General features: G+C 46.7%; 1 protein-coding gene across 1 annotated transcript in view; it reads right to left on the reverse strand.

Moving 5' to 3' along the window:
• Positions 1-629: 629 nt before the first annotated feature.
• Positions 630-20601, reverse strand: part of LOC132073050 (collagen alpha-1(VII) chain-like) — a 35851-nt gene continuing 15879 nt past the window's right edge. The window contains exons 11-25 of the mRNA XM_059471738.1: positions 19594-19740; positions 19312-19431; positions 16911-17069; positions 14730-14858; positions 13956-14105; positions 12337-12474; positions 11316-11462; positions 10382-10501; positions 7206-7345; positions 5804-5927; positions 4465-4608; positions 2726-2916; positions 2213-2281; positions 1541-1621; positions 630-656 (exon numbers count right to left, since the gene is read on the reverse strand). Of these exons, the coding sequence (XP_059327721.1) occupies positions 630-656; positions 1541-1621; positions 2213-2281; positions 2726-2916; positions 4465-4608; positions 5804-5927; positions 7206-7345; positions 10382-10501; positions 11316-11462; positions 12337-12474; positions 13956-14105; positions 14730-14858; positions 16911-17069; positions 19312-19431; positions 19594-19740 (1886 nt within the window). The remainder of the gene's footprint in view (positions 657-1540; positions 1622-2212; positions 2282-2725; positions 2917-4464; positions 4609-5803; positions 5928-7205; positions 7346-10381; positions 10502-11315; positions 11463-12336; positions 12475-13955; positions 14106-14729; positions 14859-16910; positions 17070-19311; positions 19432-19593; positions 19741-20601) is intronic.

Here is a 20601-nt window from a genome sequence, read left to right on the forward strand (position 1 = left end):
GCTGATCCCAGGGACAGACCCCGGCAGCGCTCGTGCATTTTGGGGCCATTTTGGGTCATCTTGGGTGCAGCCCTGGCTGGGCTCTGGTGCTGCCCAAGGTGCAGCCATGGAGGAGATGCTGTGAATAAATCCCTGCTTTATTCTGGAACTCTGCCCAGCCTCTCTCCTAGGTCAGATTCTCAACCCATCAGTGGTACATCCCAGAATTTTGCTGCAGACTCACCTTGATGGAGATTCCTGGTGGCCCTGGAGAACCTGGTGGTCCTGGAACCCCAGGAACCCCTGGCTGCCCCTTCTGTCCCTGCAACAAGGAAAAATGGGAGAGAGAGGGATTTGGGATCTCTCCCAGCCCTTGGGAAGCTGAAGGTTCCCCACACCTGGGGTTTGATACTCACAGGGGGGCCAGGCTGCCCATTCCGGCCAGGAATCACCTCCACACCTCCCAGGACATAGCCTGGCTCTCCCTGTGGATAAAGGCACTTTGGGACATCCAGGAGCAGATTGGGTGATTTAGGGCAAATTCCATCAACCCAAAGCACCTGGTACCCAAAACCACATGGCCATGACTTGAGTTTTGTTTGCTGGCATGGGAGAAAAATTAATCCCAAGGAGAAAATGGAAGTTGGCTTTCAGCAGGATCCGTTCCTGATCTCCATCTGCACAGACAGCTCAGCGAGATGCAAGGAAAGAGGAGGAATGGGGGCTGGGAGAAGGGCAGGAAGCTCCTCCTGGGGTCTGCCCCCAGTAAATATTGAAATATTTTAGTGTCCTAAATGGATTGTTAATAATGGAAACTCGGGTTTATTAGTTTGTTAATAATGGAAATGGTTAATAATGGAAATGGTTAATAATGGAAACTCAGAAAGGCACAATGACCCCACCTTCTTCTGCGATTAACTAACTAATTAATTGTGCCCAGAACCTGAGATTAGGATTGAGCACTTTTCTCCATAAAGACATAAAATTCCTGAGGGAAACTGCCCAAAGATGAAGTCTGGCAGTGTAGGATTAGGTAGACACAGCTTAAAAATTTACATTTGCCAAATATCCCAGTGAAAATGCTTGAAAAAGAGAAGTCACAACAAATGAAATGAATTTTCATTTCACACATTTCATTTCATGTCACAACAAAGAAATGAATTTTTCCCAGTGAAATCCAGGAATGGAACTCACTCTGTCTCCTTTCGGCCCCGTGGGTCCTGGATAGCCCGGAGATCCCTGGAATTAAAAATAAATTCTGCAGTGTTAAACAGAAAAACAGCCCCAAGACCATGGGTGCTGATCCCTGGCAGTGTCCAAGGCCAGGCTGGAGAGGGCTTGGAGCACCCTGGGACAGTGGGAGGTGTCCCTGCCCATGGAATAGGATGAGTTTTAAGGTCCCTTCCAACCCAAACCAACCCAGGATCCCAAATACTCACAACGTCACCTTGGCTGCCAGGGAGCCCCTGCAAAACAGGACAGGGGGATACTGGTCACTTTTCTCTGGAATGGCCCTTTGGAAAAGTTTGTTATGGAAAAGTTTGTTGGAACCAATTCATACCATGATTCCAGGGGGGCCTGGAGGGCCCGGGCGGCCCGGCCTGCCCGGCAGCCCAGGAATGCCGTCCTTCCCAGGGAGACCCTAAAATCATGGCAAAGAACAGTGTGGGGGGCATGGCCTCAGACCTGCAAACCCCAACAGCTTCATGCAGCACCCTGACACTTGAGAGCATTCCCAAATCCCAGAGCAGGTCCCTTTTCCTGGATTTTCAAAGCCAACATGGAGCAGGAGGAGCAAAACACCAACAGGAAAGATCTGAGGGTGATTCTTTGCTACAGCTCTTCCTTGGTCATAATTTGGTTGTATTTACTGCCAGAGGCAGAGATGGATGGAATATTGGGGAGGAATTCCTGGCTGGGAGGGTGGGGAGGCCCTGGAATGGAATTCCCAGAGAAGCTGTGGCTGTCCCACCCCTGGAAGTGTCCAAGGCCAGGCTGGACAGAGCAATCTGGGATAGTGGAAGGTGTTGAGGTTGGAACTGGATGATCTTTCAAGTCCCTTCCAACTCATGACTCCATGATAGTAATTTATATTAATTAATTAAATTAAATTTATATTATTAATAATTAATATTATTTATCCAAGTGGATCATGCTGTTGGGCCATTCCCTTAAGAGCTGGACTCCATGATCCAAGTGGGTCCCTTCCAACTGAGAAAATTCTGTGACTCACCCGCTCCCCTTTCTCTCCCTTTGCAGTGTGGGGGTCATAACCCTTGTGAGCTGCTGAGCCCCTGGGGATCTTCAATGGAAAAGAGAAAACAAAAAATTATCAGGGAATTAATATCCAGCAAAAGATGGCAAATAAACCGGAGTGACCATGAAACACAGACTGAAACATTTCTTGGCTTAGGCAAAAAAAAGAGGGAAAAGCGAAGTTGTGACCATCCTGGAGAATTCTCAGATATTTAAAGTCTATTACTATGAATTTATAATGTGAATTTTTAATATTTAAAAGTATTCTGCAGTGGCTTTATCCACCAAAACATTCTCAGGTCTACCCTGACTTCTCCAATTCCACTCCCTGGATTTCAAAGGTTTCGTTAGGGCTGGGCAGTGAGGTCAGGATGTGACACAGTGTCCTAAATCCGCTCTGATTCTGCTCTGAAACTTCACTCAGGGAAGAAGATTTTCCTTGTGCCTGACCCACTCCAAGCTGGATTTACTCCCTGGAGTAGGAACTCACCTTTCCCAGTGGGATTTGGGTTCCTGGAAGCTGAGGATCAGAACAAATGGCTTCTATGAGTTCTTGGAGGATTTGGGGGAAGTCATCGAAGGTGCTGACATAGAAAATGTTCTGGGGGTTCTGCTGCAGCAAGATCCTGTGGAGCTCCATGGGGTCAGCTCCCGACACCCCCACAGCAATGACACGGAGCCCTGGAATGACATGGATCCCACCACTACCAATCCTTGGGATCAGAGTTTCCAAATCCCTTCCTGGTAAAAACCTCTGGAGGGATCAGGTGGAACCCACAGAGAAGTCACCTGAAGCTGGGTGTGAGTTACAGTAAACCAAGACAAGGTGAGGAGAGAAAAGAGAAAGGATGATGGAGGGAAGGAACCAAGAGTGCCCTCAAAGTGACTTCTCGCAAAGTGCACCTCCCTCAACCCCCCTGGAAATCCATGGAGAACCTAGGGAAACACAACAGGGTAACCTCAAACCCCTGGAAATTCATGGAGAATCAGGGAAACACAACGAGGTAACATCAACCCTCTGGAAATTCATATAGAACCAAGGGAAACAAAATGGGGTAGCATCAACCCTCTGGAAATTCATGGAAAACCAAGGGAAACTCAATTGGGCAACCTCAGCCCTCTGGAAATTCATGGGGAACCATGGAAACAAAATGGGGCAATCTCAACCCTCTGGAAATTCATGGAGAACTGAGGGAAACACAACAGGGTAACCTCAAACCCCTGGAAAATCATGGAGAACCATGGAAATAGAATAGGGCAACATCAACACTCTGGAAATTCATGGGGAACCAAGGGAAACACAATGGGGCAACCTCAAACCCCTGGAAGATCACGGAGAGCTGAGGGAAACAAAATAGGGCAACATCAGTCTCCTGGAAATAAATGGAGAACCAAGGGAAACACAATGGGCAACCTCAATCTTCTGGAAATTCATGGAGAACTGAGGGAAACCCAACTGTGCAACCTCAAGCCCCGGGAAATTCATGGAGAACCATGGAAACAAAATGGGGTAACATCAACCCCCTGGAAATTCATGGAGAACTGAGGGAAATACAACAGGGTAACCTCAAACCCCTGGAAATCCATGGAAAACCAAGGAAAACCCGACTGGGCAACCTCAAACCCCTGGAAAATCATGGAGAACCATGGAAATAGAATAGGGCAACATCAACACTCTGGAAATTCATGGGGAACCATAGAAACAAAATAGGGCAACATCAGTCTCCTGGAAGTTCATGGAGAACCAAGAGAAACACAACAGGGCAACCTCAAACCCCTGGAAATTCATGAAGAACTGAGGGAAACAAAATAGGGCAACCTCAACCCTCTGGAAATTCATGGAGAGCCAAGAGAAAAAAATGGGGCAACCTCAACCCTCTGGAAATTCATGGAAAACCATGGAAACAAAGTGGGGTAACATCAAGCCTCTGGAAATTCATGGAGGACTAAGGGAAACCCAACTGGGTAACCTCAAACACCTGGAAATTCATGGAGTACCAAGGGAAACACAATGGGACAACCTCAACCCCCTGGAAATTCATGGAGAATCAGGGAAACACAATGAGGTAACATCAACCCTCTGGAAATTCATATAGAACCAAGGGAAACAAAATGGGGTAGCATCAACCCTCTGGAAATTCATGGACAACCAAAGGAAACCCAACTGGGCAACCTCAGCCCTCTGGAAATTCATGGAGAACTGAGGGAAACCCAAATGGGAACTCCTACCCAAGGCATGGGCTGCTCTGGCTGGGGACACCACATCGTCCTGGGATTGTCCATCTGTCACGAGCACCAGGATGTGAGGAAAACCCGGTCTCATCCCTCTGGAGGGCTGGAATAATTCCTTCAGCACGTAGGATATGGCATTGCCTGAGCAGACAGGGAGAGACAGGGCGGGAGTCTGGGTTAATTCCACAGGTTTGGACTCTGGATCTCCTTCCATGGGTGGAGGGTGAAGGGAATTCCTCAAAAGTGGAAGCCCTGGGTGTGGGACAACGTCTTTTGGAGGATAACAGCAGGAAATGATCTTGGCTGGCATGGTTCTGGTGAAATCAGCAGATGATTTTGGAAAAGGGGAACCAAAATATTCAGAAATTTGAATTAACTTTTCTTACGCTTCTGGAATAAAATCCACAGAATTCACATTTCCAAATGTCTTTGGAAAGACCAAGAAAGTTCCACAAAGAAATCTCCCACAGATTGAAATGGTCAAGAAGCTCCAAAACACTATGGAAAGATTCCTACATGGAGTAAAATTTGTGTCCTTATTGACACAAACTCCATAAAAAGAATTTAAAAAGGCAAGGTTTGCCAGGAATTTCCAGCCTGACTAATTCCATGCCTTCTCTCCCTAAGTAATCCCATGAAAATTCCTGTATTTTGGCTTTTCTTGGTTTTTTTGTGCTCTTGTCGAATACCAGTGAGGTAGGCGAGGGATTTGGGTGCCTCAAATGTGAAGATTTCATTGAAAAATCACAAAACTACAGAATATTCCAAACTGGAAAGGATCCACAAGGATCATCGAGTCCAATTCCTGAATGGTCCATAGGGAGATCAAATCTTGGAGTTACTGGCACCAGCTTCCAACCAACTGGGCTAAATGATTAAATAAAAATTAACCATCTTTAATTTACCATTCTTGGTTGTGTTCCTCCAGGGAACCAGGTATTCCGAGTGTCCAGGTGGGAATGAGCACATGGAAAGTGTCATCCCTCTCTGAGTTTTTTAAATGAGCCAAAATATCTGGATTTCAGGGATGCAGGAATGCTTCACTACAGCCATCCTCATGTTTATGGTGTAAAAACCTCCCTCAGGTGCAGGCAAAACCATAAAATAATGAGGAAAACCCAGGGGAGAAAACAGGACATGGATAAAGCACTAAGTGGTTGGAAAAATCACTTCCGAAAATCAATTTTAATCTGTTCCTAAATTTAAAACAACTTTAAGCACAATGTTCCCACCAAGGAAATGGCTCCAAATCACTCAGAGAAATGTTTTCCTTGGCTTCCAGGTTCTGTCCTGGGCCAGAAGGACCATCCCGGGTGTCCAGGTCCCTTTCCCAGACCTGTTTTGGTGTTGCCTCCGGTGTAGCTCAGCCCCCTGATGGCTCCGAGGGCTCCGTTGCGGTCGCGGTGTTGGCTGAAGTGAAAAGCTGCCCTGGGCTCCTCGCTGTACTGAGCAACAGCAACCTGCCAAAAACAGGGATTAAAACCCCCAAATCCACAGGAAATGGGACAGACTGCCTCGAGTCAGAGCGTGGTCCACTAGGAATGGGAAGAGGTTGAATTCTCTGGGAAAAGGGAGTCAGATCCTCACCTAAATCAAATAAATCAAAATTTTTTATGTTCCCAGAGTTATTTGTTGATTCAGGGTGACTTCATCATTCACCTAAAACCTCCAAGCAGAGTCCAAGAATTTCCCATTTTCTGCTCAGCTTAAACTGAGCTCTGTAACTCTCCCTTCCTAACTTAAATTAAATAAATGACCCCAAATAAATGAGGAACTGAGTCTTCCCATTGGCTTTGCTGTCATGAAATCCTTCAGGCTTCATTTGTCCTGGAGGTGATTCCCATCACGATCTGGGGCTTTTGTTTTCTGTTTGTTGGAGGAGGGAGTTGCTGGGACATCCTACAATTCCCACTTGGATCTACACCTAGATTTCCAACCACCCCCACTCTGGATTCCCATCTGTCCTCACTCTGGATTTCCCACCATTCCCACTCTGGTTTCCCAACCATCTCTGCTCTGGATTTCCAACAATTCCACCTTCTGGATTCCCAACTATCCCCACTGGATTCTCAACCATCCCCACCCTTGTTTCCCAACCATTCCCCACCCTGGATTCACAACCATTTCCTGCCATTCCCTACTCTGGATTCCCCACCATTTTCCCTCTGGATTTCCCATCATTCCAAACTCCGGATTCCCAACCATTCTCACTCAGGATTCCCATCTGACCCCACTCTGGATTCCCAACCATTCCCCACTCTGCATTTCCCAACCATTTTCCCTCTGGATTTCCCACCATTTTCCGCTCTGGATTCCCCACCATTTTCCGCTCTCTGGATTCTCAACCATCACCACTGTGGATTTACAACAATTCTCCCTCTAGATTTGCCACCATTCCCATTCTGGATTCCCATCTGTCCTCACTCTTGATTTCCAACAATTCCCCACCCTGGATTGGGCCAGAAATGGGTTCCAAGAGGGGAATATGCACCCAACAGATCTCTGGCCTAACCAAGACAGCATGTCAGGTGTGGAATTTGCTTTCTTACCGATGATTCAGTCTTGGAAAAATAACCAAGAAATGGAAATCTGTCCAAATGGGAAAGCTGACACTGAGGAGACTTTAATTCCTGGGTTTTTTTGTTCCATACAGGTCTTTCCCTGGCCTGTCTGCTCCACAACTCCTGGGTGAGCAGACTCTGCTCCAGGAAAAAAAAAAACACTTAAGGAAATCTTGCCTGTGTCCCTTCAGGCCCAATTTTGGGGAAAAAGGAGACGATCCGGAAGAGGAAATCCTTCACTTTGTTGAAGTTGCTCTGGCCAATACTCGAGGATTCATCCACCAGGAACCCAACGTCTGCCTTGAGCTTCCCGCAAACTGCAGAGGGAAGAGGGGAATTCTGTGAGCTGAGGGATCCTAAATCACCCTAAATATCGGGGTTTTCTGTGTTCAGAGCACCAAAACAAACCCCAAACCTCTTGTGATGCCAATTTTTGGGTGAGCAGCAGCACCTTCACCCCTCAGGGTTGCGCTGAGGCCTTCACCGCATTTATGGGGTTTGGGCCTTCCCTGACGTTTTCCTCTCTTGTTATTCTGGGAATTAAGACCTTAGTTAATTTTAGCTTAAAATTAAGTTTTAGCTCCAGGGATCAGAGAAGATCTTGGTCTCCGAGCTTTGGATCAGAGAAGATCTTGGTTGCTAAGCTTTGGATCAGAGAACATCTTAGTCTCTGAGCTTTGGATCAGAGAAGATCTTGGTCTCCAAGCTTTGGATCAGAGAAGATCTCAGTCTCTGAGCTCTGGATCAGAGAAGATCTTGGTGTCTAAGCTTTGACTATTTCTACATCATCATCATCACCATCATTCCCACACTCACTTGGCCCAGGCAGGGCTGTCAGCGGTGCTGACACCATGCTGGTCCAAACTGGGGGCTCTGGGAATTTTGTACTGGTGGGCACTGGGAGAGGAGAGGTCCCCACACTGCTGGGAGATCCTGACGGAGATTTCCTCATATCCAATGGTGCAGGAACTGCTGGAGCAGTTGGTGCCTCCCTGGGAGCTCCTGCTGTAGGACCCAAACAGAAAAGGTGAATTTTAAACCTTTTTTAGCCTCTCCAGCAAAAAGAAAAATAATTTGAAACTCCAAAACCAGCCTCAGGAGCAGTTTTCACTGGAAAATCCAGGTCTCCATCCTTCAGACCTGTTTGTGCGAGGAGCGTTGTCTCTGGTCCCTCCAAGTCTCCAAACATTGGTTTTATGGAAAACAAATAAATTTCCTTGGAGCTCAGCCCTGTCACTCGATGGGAACGGGAAGCTGCTGGTAACAATTCCTGGGAAAGAGCAGGAGCTGTGGAAAACAGGAGGAACATCACTGGGAGCCAGGAAAGCAAAGATTAATTCCCATTTTGGTGGCATCACTGTTGGCAAACAGGAATTTGGGGATGATTCCCAGGATTTGGAGAGGAGGCAAAAGTAAATAATTTACAAAGTGCAATGGTCAGGACCTAAACCAGATGAAAGCACGTTGATTTTGTGCATTGAAAATTTGGAATTTATGCAAAAATTTAGGGAATTTGGCGCTCAAGGCTGAGAGAGCAATTTTTATCCAGCGGTTCTTATGGATAGAAATAAGATTATTTTCTGGGAAGGAATGGAAAGTCTGATGAAAAATAAAATCAGATTTGACTGAGAAATTTCGTTGCACACAATTGAGTTTTGATTTAAAATAATGATAGGAAAAGGAGTCATAATAATGATTGACATTTCCTAAGTGCCTTACTTTAGAAATAATAAATGATGAATTTGACACTGTTCAAAGCAGAATTTGTACCTTTTTTATCCTGAAATAACATTTTACTTAGGAAAAAATCACCCCAAAAACTCAATTTGTATGGCAAGAAATAAAATCGGGGCAAATGATCTGCTCCACTGTCATCAACTCATAGAATTAAGGTTGGACAAGATCTCCAAGGATCAAATCCAGTTTGCTGTTCTCAATTCTCTACAAAAATTTTTGGAAGGAAGGTTTTCCTCCTTTAAATAAAATTGTAAAATCCCTCTTGAAAATTGATTTAAACTCTTGTGCTTCCCTCCCTGAATCAAAATAGCCATAATTGGTTTATTTTGTCTGATCCACAGGTGGAATGATCCCAAGTGGAATAGAAAGGGATCCAATTTTTTATGGGATAGGCTGGATGGAATCAGCAGGGAAAAGGGCATTAAATGAGCTTCAAAAGGAGTAAGGAAAATGCATAATAAAATAATGTTTATTGAGGGAAAAAAATCAAGTTGTGTGAAGGAAAATTATTCAAGACAAAAATAAGGGCCAAATTTTCAATTGCTTTTATTCACCAGTGTTGGCAGTTGGGATACTTAACCAGAAAAAAATTGAATTATTCACTCAGGAGTATAAATTTTATCCTGTGGAGAAGTGGGGTGAGGATTCATCAGCTGGTGATGGGAAATCAATATTTATGAACCCATTCCAGCTGGATCGATGGAGGGAGGGCACAGGGGGACTGTCAGACATGGGATTATCCATTCCTGATTCCCTGACTGCTCTGAAATCAGGGATTTCTGCATCCTTCCCGATCAATATTTGAACAGCACAGCACAGGAGGGGGAACAGTTGCTTTAGATAACTAAAATCACCCCAAAGGTTCCGTTCCCAAATCACTTTTCCATAATATTTATCCCAAAAAAATGCTGCTGTCACAGGGCGGTTCATCCTGAGTGACACAGCCTGCAAGTATGGAGCTGCCAATCCTGAAATATCCTTGGAATTAAAAATAAAAATTAGAAATTAATGCTCCTGGTAGCTCCAAAAGCACTGCAGGGAGCACAGGGAATTCTGTTGGATTTGGTTTCTTTATTGACTTTGGATGTGAACTGATCCTAGAAAAAAGTTTTTGGTTGAAGCCACAGGGACAACTCCAAATTCAAAGAGGATTTTAGTCCAATCCAGGGGAAAAAATCATGGAATCAGTGCTTTAAAAGGGAAAATCCTGAAAAGCCAAATCAGTTGGGAAAAGGAATGGTGAGGGATGATTAAGGAATTTTTAAAAGCCCCTCACAGCAGAGCAGAGATTTGAAACAGATAAAAATGAGGTTTCATGGATGACAAAAATGCACCTTTTCTGGTGGATTTGATGGGCAGGAAGGGACGCAGATAATGCCAAAATTCCTTTTTCCTGAGCTATTCCCACCTCTCCTTTTTTGCTTCTCCAGAGGATTTTGCAAAGGCCAAATGGGACATTTTAGGAGCCTCCTCCAGCTCCCATTTTCCCTCTTTTTCAGCCAAATGGAGAAGCTGAGATGAAGGAAGCCATGGAAACCCCCAGGGTTCTCCTGCTGAGCAGGATCCAGAGGAGCTCAGGAGAAGGATCAGGGTTTCCTTCCTTCATCAAACGTTACCTGAGGACAATCCCCACGTCAGCGAATACAGGGATGCTCCAGGAACAGAATTCCAGGACAACAAAACGCTGGAATCCGCGGCCTCCTGCACGGTGAATTCCGTCACTTTGGGCAAATCCACTGTTGGAAAAGCAAAGGGACAAAGCTTAGGGGCTGGAAATGGCTTTTGGGACATTTCTGCCTCCCAAATTCCATGATTCTGGTGAAAGGGAGGAGATCCTCCAGCACTTCAGGTGTTTTCCAAGAAGCTGAATCAGACCAGTTCTCATTTGGTGGGAACTGGGGGAAATTTTGACAGATCTTCAGTCTGGACTCTAAACTGACTGAAACTTGAGGTTTTGGAATGAGTAATGAAGTTTTTCCTGTGGTTTTTTTCCCAGATGCTCCCTGAAATCCCAGTGTTGGCTCCACATCCCCGATTTTCTCCTCAGTTTGATCTCAAACCTGCCCATTTTGGCACAACTCATGAGGGATGCTGGTCTTTACCTGCTGGAAAAGGTCAAGGTATTGCATAAAGAGGGAATTCCAAGACAATGTGCCACAAAAATGGGAGTTATTGGCAGGGGAAGATGGGGAAATCCCAATATTTCTTGGTAATAAGAAGAAAGGATCAATATCTGGTTTTTGGTGGGATCTGAGAAGAAACAAGGCCGGGTTGGATAGGGCTTGGAGCAACCTACAGAAAGTGTTGGAAGTGGATGATCTTCAAGGCCCCTTCCAACCCAAAAAATCCTGGAATTCCAGCAATAAGGCGTGCATCAACCAAAACTGCTCTTTTTCCTTCAGTCCCTTATGGAGATGCCGTTATCCCAATCCATGAAACCCAAAACATCCTGGAATTCCAGGAATAAGGTGTCCATCAGCCCAAACCGCCCATTTTCTTTCATTCCCCTACAGAGATGCTGTTATCCCAATCCCTGAATCCCACACTCACAGGTTTTGGCCGTGAGGACCGTGGGGTTTCCCTGCTGCCCCTTTCCCACTGCAGACACGGAGATGGTGTAGGTGGTGTTGTCCCTCAGTTTGGGGATCGTGAAGGGAACGGCCTCTGCCGGGAGCAGCTGGGAGGATTCCGAGTCACCTGAGAGGAGACATCCCAAAAAACACGTGGTGTCCATGGAAAGGGAAGTGTAACAGTCATGGTTACAGCAGCTTCACGCACACCTGACAGGACCTGGCCAGGGAGGACACTTAGGGACTCATTCTGCCCACGGGGAAACTGAGGCACAGACATATTTTATGAAAAATCGTTTCATTAGGAATTTTTTCTCCTGAAAAGCTGAGAAGCCTCAGAAACGAAATGTAAAAAATAATTATCAGCTGCTGTGGAATGCAACAGGCGCATCTTTTATTGGTCCATGTTGGTTGTTTCTAATTAATGGCCGATCACAGTCCGGCTGTGTCAGACTCTCTGGTCAGTCACAAGATTTTATTATCATTCCATTCTTTTTCCTTGCCAGCCTTCTGATGAAATCCTTGCTTCTATTCTTTTAGTGTAGTTTTAATATATCATTTTCTTTTAATATAATATATATCATAAAATAATAAATCAGCCTTCTGAAACATGGAGTCAGATCCTCATCTCTTCCCTCGTGCTGGGACCCCTGCAAAAATTTATTATTTAATGATATATATTATATTAAAAGAAAATGCTATATTAAAATGACACTAAAAGAATAGAAGAAAGGATTTCATCAGAAACTGAGGCATAGGCAGAGGCGAGATGAGGTCATAAATGTGGAAAAGAGCTAATTCTTGGAATTCCCAAATCCCAGCTATATTTATACCCTTGGTTAGAGCCTAAATCTTAGCTCAGGGCTTGTTTAGAGGAGTCCAACCCTGTGGACATAGAAGCCTCACCTACCTCAACCACCCATGGAAAAGGAATTTCCTGAGCCAAACTCCCCATTTTTGTGGGTTCCTCGTGCTCCCTGACCAAGGATTGGGATTCTCACCATTGGGGGGCTCCCAGGATATCTTGTAGTGACTGATCCCAGGAGGCCTTTTCCAAGCCAGCTTCAAAGTGTTGACACCAGCGTCGGTAACCCTCAGGTCCTGGATGGCCGGGATGGGGCTGGAATCTCCAGAAGGAGCTGGAAAAATGAACCAGGATAAGATTTCAGCTCGGTCCCAGAGCAGCACCATGGCTCCAAGCTGTGGTAGAGGAGGAGAATTTGGGCATGGACTCGATACCTACTTTCCACACATTATCCAGGATTCCAGGCTGAAATTCCTAATGGATCCATGGAATCCAAGGTGAGGAATTTCAGCCTGACATCTCTCACCACCCACACCAAACTGGTAACACACAGAGGGACATGAAAAGAACTCCAGGAGAGGATGGATCCTCCAGACACATCTCCAAATTCCACAAAAAGACTCACTGAGATGGAATCAGGCAAATAAGACATGGAAAGGAGCCAGAATTCCATGTTGGAAGAGGAAGAGCCACAACCTGTAGCCCTGATTTTTAAAGATTTTCTAAGCCTTCTGATGTTTACATTCTTGTAACGAACTTTCTGTAAATAAGTCATTGTTTTGCATTCTTTTATGGAGGAGGAGAAATTTGATGGGCTGTTGGTTTGCCCAGTGTCATTGGAGAGGTGGCACTGTCACCCTCCAATCCACTGTTACTTTTGGAAAACTATAAATGTTGGAGTCAGAAAATAAACTCCCCTTTTTTCACCTTGAGAGCAGCAGTGTGTGTTCTTGTGTTGTTTTGTGTCCTGTAGTGACAACAACCCAAGGAATTCCCAAAACCCCAAGAGTGCAAGCTGGTGAGAGACCCTGCAGAGACTCCTGCATTCCTGAGGTGGTTTTGGATAAAAAACTCTAGGAATTGCATTGATAAATCCAGGATTGCCCAACGTGCCAGAAGGATGAGTCCACTCCCTCCCATGGGAACAGCCATGGATTATTGCCACCAGCAGTGAGGGCTGCTCGTGCCTCCCCCAACCACAGGATATCCTGAGCTGGATCCACCAGGATCATGGAGTCCAGCTCTTAAAGGGATGAACACAAGTATTGAACCCGAATCTGTGGTGTTTTTATCACCAGGCTTTAACCAACTGGGCCAATCCCGTGCCCAAGACCAATCCAAGCTTTGCCTCCCAAACTGAAGGAGAGATTTTCTGTCACCATGATATTTTATGAAAAAATCCTTTAGCTAGGATCTTTTTCTCCTGAGAAGCTGAGAGGCCTCAGGAACAAAATGTAAACAATGGTTATCTGCTGCTGTGGAATGCAACAGGTGCATCTGTGATTGGTTTCATGTGGTTGTTTGTAATTAATGGCCAATCACAGTCTCAGACTCTCTGGTCAGTCACAAGATTTTATTATCATTCCTTTCTATTCCTTGCAAGCCTTCTGAGGAAATCCTTTCTCTAATTCTTTAGTGTAGTTTTAATATATAATTTTCTTTTCATATAATACAATATCATAAAATAATAAATCAGCCTTCTGAAACATGGAGTCAAGATTCTTGTCTCTTCCCTTATCCTGGAATCCATGTGAACACCACCACATTCGGTGATCCTGAGTGAAGAAAATTCCACATTTTCCCAGCAGGACTCACCTGTGAGGTGAGTCAGGGTCACCTCAGGCCCCTCGGTCCTGCTGAACACAGCCCGGACACCGACCCTGTACAGGGTGTTGGGCACCAGCTGCTCAATCCGATGGGCCAGCACTCTGCTGCCCAGGTATCGAGTCCTGGCAACCTGTTTTCCTGGAAAAACAGGGATATTTCAGAGCCTGGAGCTCACTTCCTTCCTCCAGAGGAAATTGCTGCATTGCCCAGAGCTCTGGGGATTATCTCCATAAATAAAACCGTGAAAACAAAGAGGAGGAAGGACCTGCCACAGGACCAGGCTTCCCAGCTGTGGGATCTCTTTCCCAACCCCCCAGGACCAGGTCAGGAATTTGGGAAGGTGCAGCTGTGTCACAGACACATTTTCTGAAAAATCCTTTCCTTAGGATTTTTCCTCCTGAGAAGCTGAGAGGCCTCAGGAAAAAAATGTGAACAATGATTATCTGCTGCTGTGGAATGCAACAGGTGCATCTGGGATTGGTCTCATGTGATTGTTTCTAATTAATGGCCAATCACAGCCCAGCTGGCTTGGACTCTCTGTCTGAGACACAAACCTTTGTTATCATTCTTTCTTTTTCCATTCTTAGCCAGCCTTCTGATGAAATCCTTTCTTCTAATATTTTAGTATAGTTATAATGTAATATATATCATAAAATAATAAATCAGCCTTGTGAAACATGGAGTCAGCTCCTCGTCTCTTCCCTCACCCTTGGACCCCTGTGAACACCATCCCAGTTCCTGGAATGTGCTTTCCCTGCTCACCTTTTCCTGCTCCCACGGGGCTCCAGCTGAGTTTGAATTTGGTGGCAGCGGCCATGGCACTCCAGGCCAAGGACAGGCTGGTGCTGGTGTGGGACGTCACCTTGAAGTTGGAGACTGATCCCAGAGGAGCTGCAGGATGGGGACAACATCAGGAGTGTCCTGATTGCTGCCCAAAGGCTCATCATTAATGAGTCAAAATTATATCGAAGGGTTAAAGAGTCAAAATGATATCGAAGAGTTAAAAATGGTGTCTTTGTTTGTCCTTGGTGTCTCCTCATCCTCGCCTGCAGAGACACCACTTTGTACTCCTTGAGGTTATGAAGGAGCACGTTCTACCTTAGATCCAGTGGGAGCAAGGCCAGGACAGGCCAGGGTGATGGGGACAACATCAGGAGTGTCCTGATTGCTGCCCAAAGGCTCATCATTAATGAGTCAAAATTATATCGAAGGGTTAATAATGGCATCTTTGATTATCCTTGGTGTCTCCTCATCCTCACCTGCAGAGACACCACTCCTTGAGGTCATCAAGGAACACATTCTGCCCAGATCCAGTGGGACCAAGGCCAGGACAGGCCGGGGTGATGGGAACAACATCAGGAGTGTCCTGATTCCTGCCCAAAGGCTCATCATTAATGAGTCAAAATTATATCAAAGAATTAAAAATGGTGGTTTTGTTTACCCTTGGTGTCTCCTCATCCTCACCTGGAGAAACTTGAGGTCATCAAGGAGCACATTCTGCCCAGATCCAGTGGGAGCAAGGCCAGGCCAGGCAGTTCAGGGATTCATGGAATCAGGAGATCCATATCCCAGTTCCCCAGGTGAAACACCCACCCCGAGCTCTCCTGGCTCTGGAATATTCCCTGTTCTCTTCCCCACAAGGGTCAGACAATTTTCTCCATGTGGTATTCCAGGGTCTCCAGTCACCCGCTGCCACTTTGGAATCTTTTCCAAGAATTCCCCCTCTGCTTTTGGATCAGCGGTGCTGCCTCTCCCAGGCTCCCAGGGCAGCAGAACTTTGAGAGACAGGGACAACGTTTGTCCACCAACAAAGGATTTGCACCTGCTGCCTCTTGTCCAGGGAATCTGATCTCCCAGAAGGATTCTTTTGGAATTACAGAATTCTTTAAGGAAGGAGACAGCCCTTATCACCAAGCAAAAATGACTGCTCTAGGACGTTCCACCCTCTTCATCTTCCTGTGGTTTCCTGCAGCAGATTTTACCCAGATTTCCTGTTTTACAGATTTTTTGCAGATGGATTTTAATAATTTTGAGGACTCAATATTGGTGTGAATTTTGGGATCTTTGGAAGCTCAGTGAGTGCAGATTGGGCACTTCACCACTGGGAAGGGACTTTGGATAAGGGAGAGTGGCTTTGAACTCAACGAGAGCAGGGGGAGGTGGGATTTTGGGAAGGAATTCCTGCCTGTGAGGGTGGGGAGGCCCTGGCACAGGTGTCCCAGAGAAGTTGTGTCTGCTCCATCCCTGGAAGTGTCCAAGGCCAGGTTGGATGGGGCTTGGAGTGAGCTGGGATAGTGGAAAGTGTTGGAACAAGATGGGCTTCCAACCCTTCCAAACTTTCCAACTTTTCCAAAGCTTCCAGCCCTTCCAACTCTTCCAACCCTTCCAAACCTTTCCAACCCTTTCAACTTTTCCAGCCCTTTCAGCCATTCCAAACTTTCCAACCCTTCCAAACATTCCAAATCTTCCAAACTTTCCAACCCTTCCAAACCTTCCCACTCTTCCAATCCTTTTAAACTTTCCAACCCTTCCAAACTCTTCCAACCCTTCCAAACATTCCAAACCCTTTTATCCTTCCAAACACTTCCAACTCTTCCAAATTTTCCAACCTTTACAAACTTTCCAAATCTTCCAACCTTTCCAACTTTTCCAACCCTTCCCACTCCTCCAACCCTTCTAAACTTTCCAACTCTTCCAACTCGTCCAACATTTGCAACCCTTCCAACTTTTCCAGCTGTTCCAAACTTTCCAACCCTTCCAACCCATCCAGTTATTCCAAACCTTTCAACCCTTCCAACCCCAACCAATCTGGGACCTTACAAACCTGAATCTCTTCCCAGGCCCGGAGCACAGGAATAGCCCCAGTCAGGGACACATGAGCTCGAACCAGATACTCAGAGGTTACGTCCTGTGGTAGCTCCTCCATCCTACCCCTGCACTCACCTGTCCTGGCTGAGGTGGTGACACCAGGGCCCTCCCCGGGGCCGAAGAGCACGGACAGGGAGATGACATACTCGGCATCGGGGGCCAGGCCACGGAGCTGCTGGGACGTCACTGACCGGCCCAGGGACAGGTGCCGGGGACGGTCCTTGCCAAAGAACTCTTGGGAAGAGAAAAGAGAGGAGAACGAGGCTGGAGAGCAGCTCTGTGGCATCCTGGGAAATCCACCGCGTTCCCTCTGCTGGGGGACACTTGCTGCAGGACAATTCGGCAGGAATTTCCTCATGGAAGACACCTGCTCCAGAACAATTCAGGAGGAATTTCCTCATGGAGGACACCTACTCCAGGACAATTATTTCCTCATGGATTACGCTGTCTCCAGGACAATTCAGGAGGAATTTCCTCATAGAAGACACCTGCTCCAGAACAATTATTTCCTCATGGAGGACACCTGCTCCAGGACAATTCAGCAGGAATTTCCTCATGGAGTGTTAGCGTTCAAAAACACAATCACGGGGACTATATGCGGTGCTTTTTATTAAGAGCTCTGGGAATCGGGGTATATTCAACCCAAATCTGACTCCGACCATACATCCGAAATTATCATGTTTTATACTCTATCATTACATAACTTTCATGTTAATTATTAAACTTATATTGTTCTATTGTATACATAAATTTAGCCCCTCTCTGAATTTCCAACATAGCTTCTCACTATTCTTCTTATGGTTATATAATAATTACATTTAATTACTAAACAATCATCACATCTAACAATTATGTAATTTATCATACTGCTTACGCAGGTGCAGTTGATCTGGGAAAGCACAAAGCCTAACATTTTTAGATTCTATCTTTAACTTTTTCCAGGGTTCCACTATCATGAGGACACCTGTTCCAGGACAATTCAGCAGGAATTTCCTCATGGAGGATACAAGTTCCAGGACAATTATTTCCTCATGGAGTACACTTGTTTCAGGACAATTCAGGAGGAATTTCCTCATGGAAGACACCTGCTCCAGGAAAATTATTTCCTCATGGAGGACACCTGCTCCAGGACAATTCAGCAGGTATTTCCTCATGGAGGACTCAGGCTCCAGGACAATTCAGGAGGAATTTCCTCATGGAGGACACCTGCTCTAGGACAATTATTTCCTCATGGGGGACACCTGCTCCAGGACAATTCAGCAGGAATTTCCTCATGGAAAGCGTGCTCAGGCATTGAAAGGGGCTGCCCAGGGTGGTTTGGAGTGCCCATCCCTGGAGGTGTCCAAGGAACACCTAGAGGTGGCACTTCCATCACAAGGTGGGGATTGGGCACAGGTTGGACCTGGAGGTGTTTCCCAGCCTCAGGGATGCTTGGATTCCATGTGTCCACCAGGGCAAGGGAGAGATTTCCTGTGGTTATTTATTTTGGAATTTTAACACCTAAGTGATCCAAACTAGTTGAGAGGAACTCTGTCCAAACCATCTCACATCCAGGGACCACAGGAACTTGGGAATGTTCCCTGTCTCCTTCCTGGGGACTCACTGTGTGGGGCTGGGGCCAGGTCGGTACCTTGTAGGAAAGACATTCTGTGCTGTTCTTGTGAGCCAGCAAAGGCCTCCTGATGATAAGGAAAGCCCCTTATCTCTCCTGAGGAAGACACCAAGGTTGTCACCATGGAGATGTGATGGAGGAGAGAAAGTTAAGAGATACAGACTCCAGCTGGCTCACAGAGTGATGTGGCTCCTTGAACACCCACTGAGAACTTTGTTTCTTTCCTATAACCAATGGGCAGTCAATGTGTCTGTTCAGTGAATGCAAATATCTTGAAAAAGTATAAAAGCAACGTGTTGCTATAATAAATCTCTCTCGTGTCGCAGACATATTTTATGAAAAATCCTTTCCTTAGGATTTTTCCTCCTGAGAAGCTGAGAGGCCTCAGGAACAAAATGTAAACAATGATTGGGCCATGCTGGATGTTTGTAATTAATGGCCAATCAAAGCCCAGCTGGTTCAGACAGAGAGCCGAGCCACAAACCTTTGTTATCATTCTTTCCTGTTCTATTCTTAGCTAGCCTTCTGATGAAATCCTTTCTTCTATTCTTTTAGTATAGTTTTAATGTAATATATATCATAAAATAATAAATCAGCCTTGGGAAACATGGAGTCAGATCCTCGTCTCTTCCCCAGTCTGAAATCCCCTGCGAACACCATCACACTCTTGCGATGGGATCGTGGTGCTTTGTGCTGTGTCGTGTTCTGTAACGACATCACCTCAGGGCCAGGAATAATCCCTGGCTTCAGTTCATGCTCTGGAATTGTGGGAAAGGCTGCTTGGAGCAGTTCATGAGCTGCACCTGCCCCGCTCCCAGCACTCCTGAGGCTCTCCCATTCCAGGAGAGCAGAGAGGGATCTCACCTGGTGTCGGACCCCAGGCCAGCCGGTACCCGGTGGCTCCCATGACTGAATCCCAGGACACCAGGAGGCTGTTGATGGAAATCTCACTCACTTTCAGCATCTGGACAGTGCTGGAAGCCACTGCGGGAGAGAAGAGTTGCCCAGCTCCATCGAGGTCCCAACAGCTCCAAAGAGCTCCCCAAACCCAACGGCACAGAGAAGTGACAGGAGTGACACCAGTTCTGTGCCAGCACCTCCCATGTCTGCGTGGGCTGAGCGCCACCCCTGCTGCAGGACACTCACCCGTGGTGGCTTTGCCGGTCACCACCGGTCCCTCGATGTCCCCAAAGATGGGGTTGATGGTCACCGTGTGCTCCATGCCCGCCTCCAGCCCCTGGATCATGTAGTAGCTGTAGGAGCTGCCGAGGGTCACGTCCTGGATGCTGCCCTCTGTGAAGGGAACGGTGTCCCCTGGCTCAGCCCCTGTTCCCTGGCTCAGCCACTGTCCCCTGGCCCAGCCCTTGTCCCAGCCCCTGTCTCAGCCCACCCGGGTGGGTGCAGGTGGAAATAATTCACATCCACCCGGGAAGAGCTCGGGGATCACTGAGGCAGCTCAGGATTTGCAAAAAAATCAGAAAAACCCCAAACCGGGCATTTTGAGGTCTGGGAATGATCCCATAAAAGGGCATCCTGCCCAGCCCTGGTGACTCCGTGCTGGAGTCACCCTGCCTTCCCTGCAGCAGCTGAAGCCCCAAAGCCCAGTTTTAATGTCCTTGTTGGGGCTAGACCCAGTTTAGCTAAACGTGCCCAGCAGGAGAAGAGTTAAACCCGGATTCCTGCGGATCCACCCCGATTCCCAGCGGCAGGCAGCAGGATGTGGAGGAAAACCTCTACAAGAGGGAAAATGCCTTTTCCACTTTGGTCACTGGATGGTGCCACGTCCCCATTTTCCGTTCCAGCAGCACCAGGAGCCCCATCCCCCTTTTCCCACCTGCTCTCCACATCCCCCAGCTCCGGTTTGTGCTCACCTAATCCCGGTTTTAAAAGCCAGACGAGCAAAACCAAACCCTTCCCGTGCAGCAGGGTCGGGATCCCATCAGCACATCCCTAATCCCGGGATGGGGTGGGGTTTGGGAAGTGGACCCAGAGTTTGTGCTCATCTAATCCCACTTTTAAAAGCCAAACGAGGAAAACCAAACCCCTCCCTTGCTTGGGACCGGATCTCATCACCACAATCCTTAATTCTGGGATGAGATGGGGTTTGGGAAGCAGACCCAGAATTTGTGCTCATCTAATCCCGGTTTTAAAAGT

The sequence above is a fragment of the Ammospiza nelsoni genome, chromosome 5, assembly GCF_027579445.1.
Source record: "Ammospiza nelsoni isolate bAmmNel1 chromosome 5, bAmmNel1.pri, whole genome shotgun sequence".
Lineage (NCBI taxonomy): Eukaryota > Metazoa > Chordata > Aves > Passeriformes > Passerellidae > Ammospiza > Ammospiza nelsoni.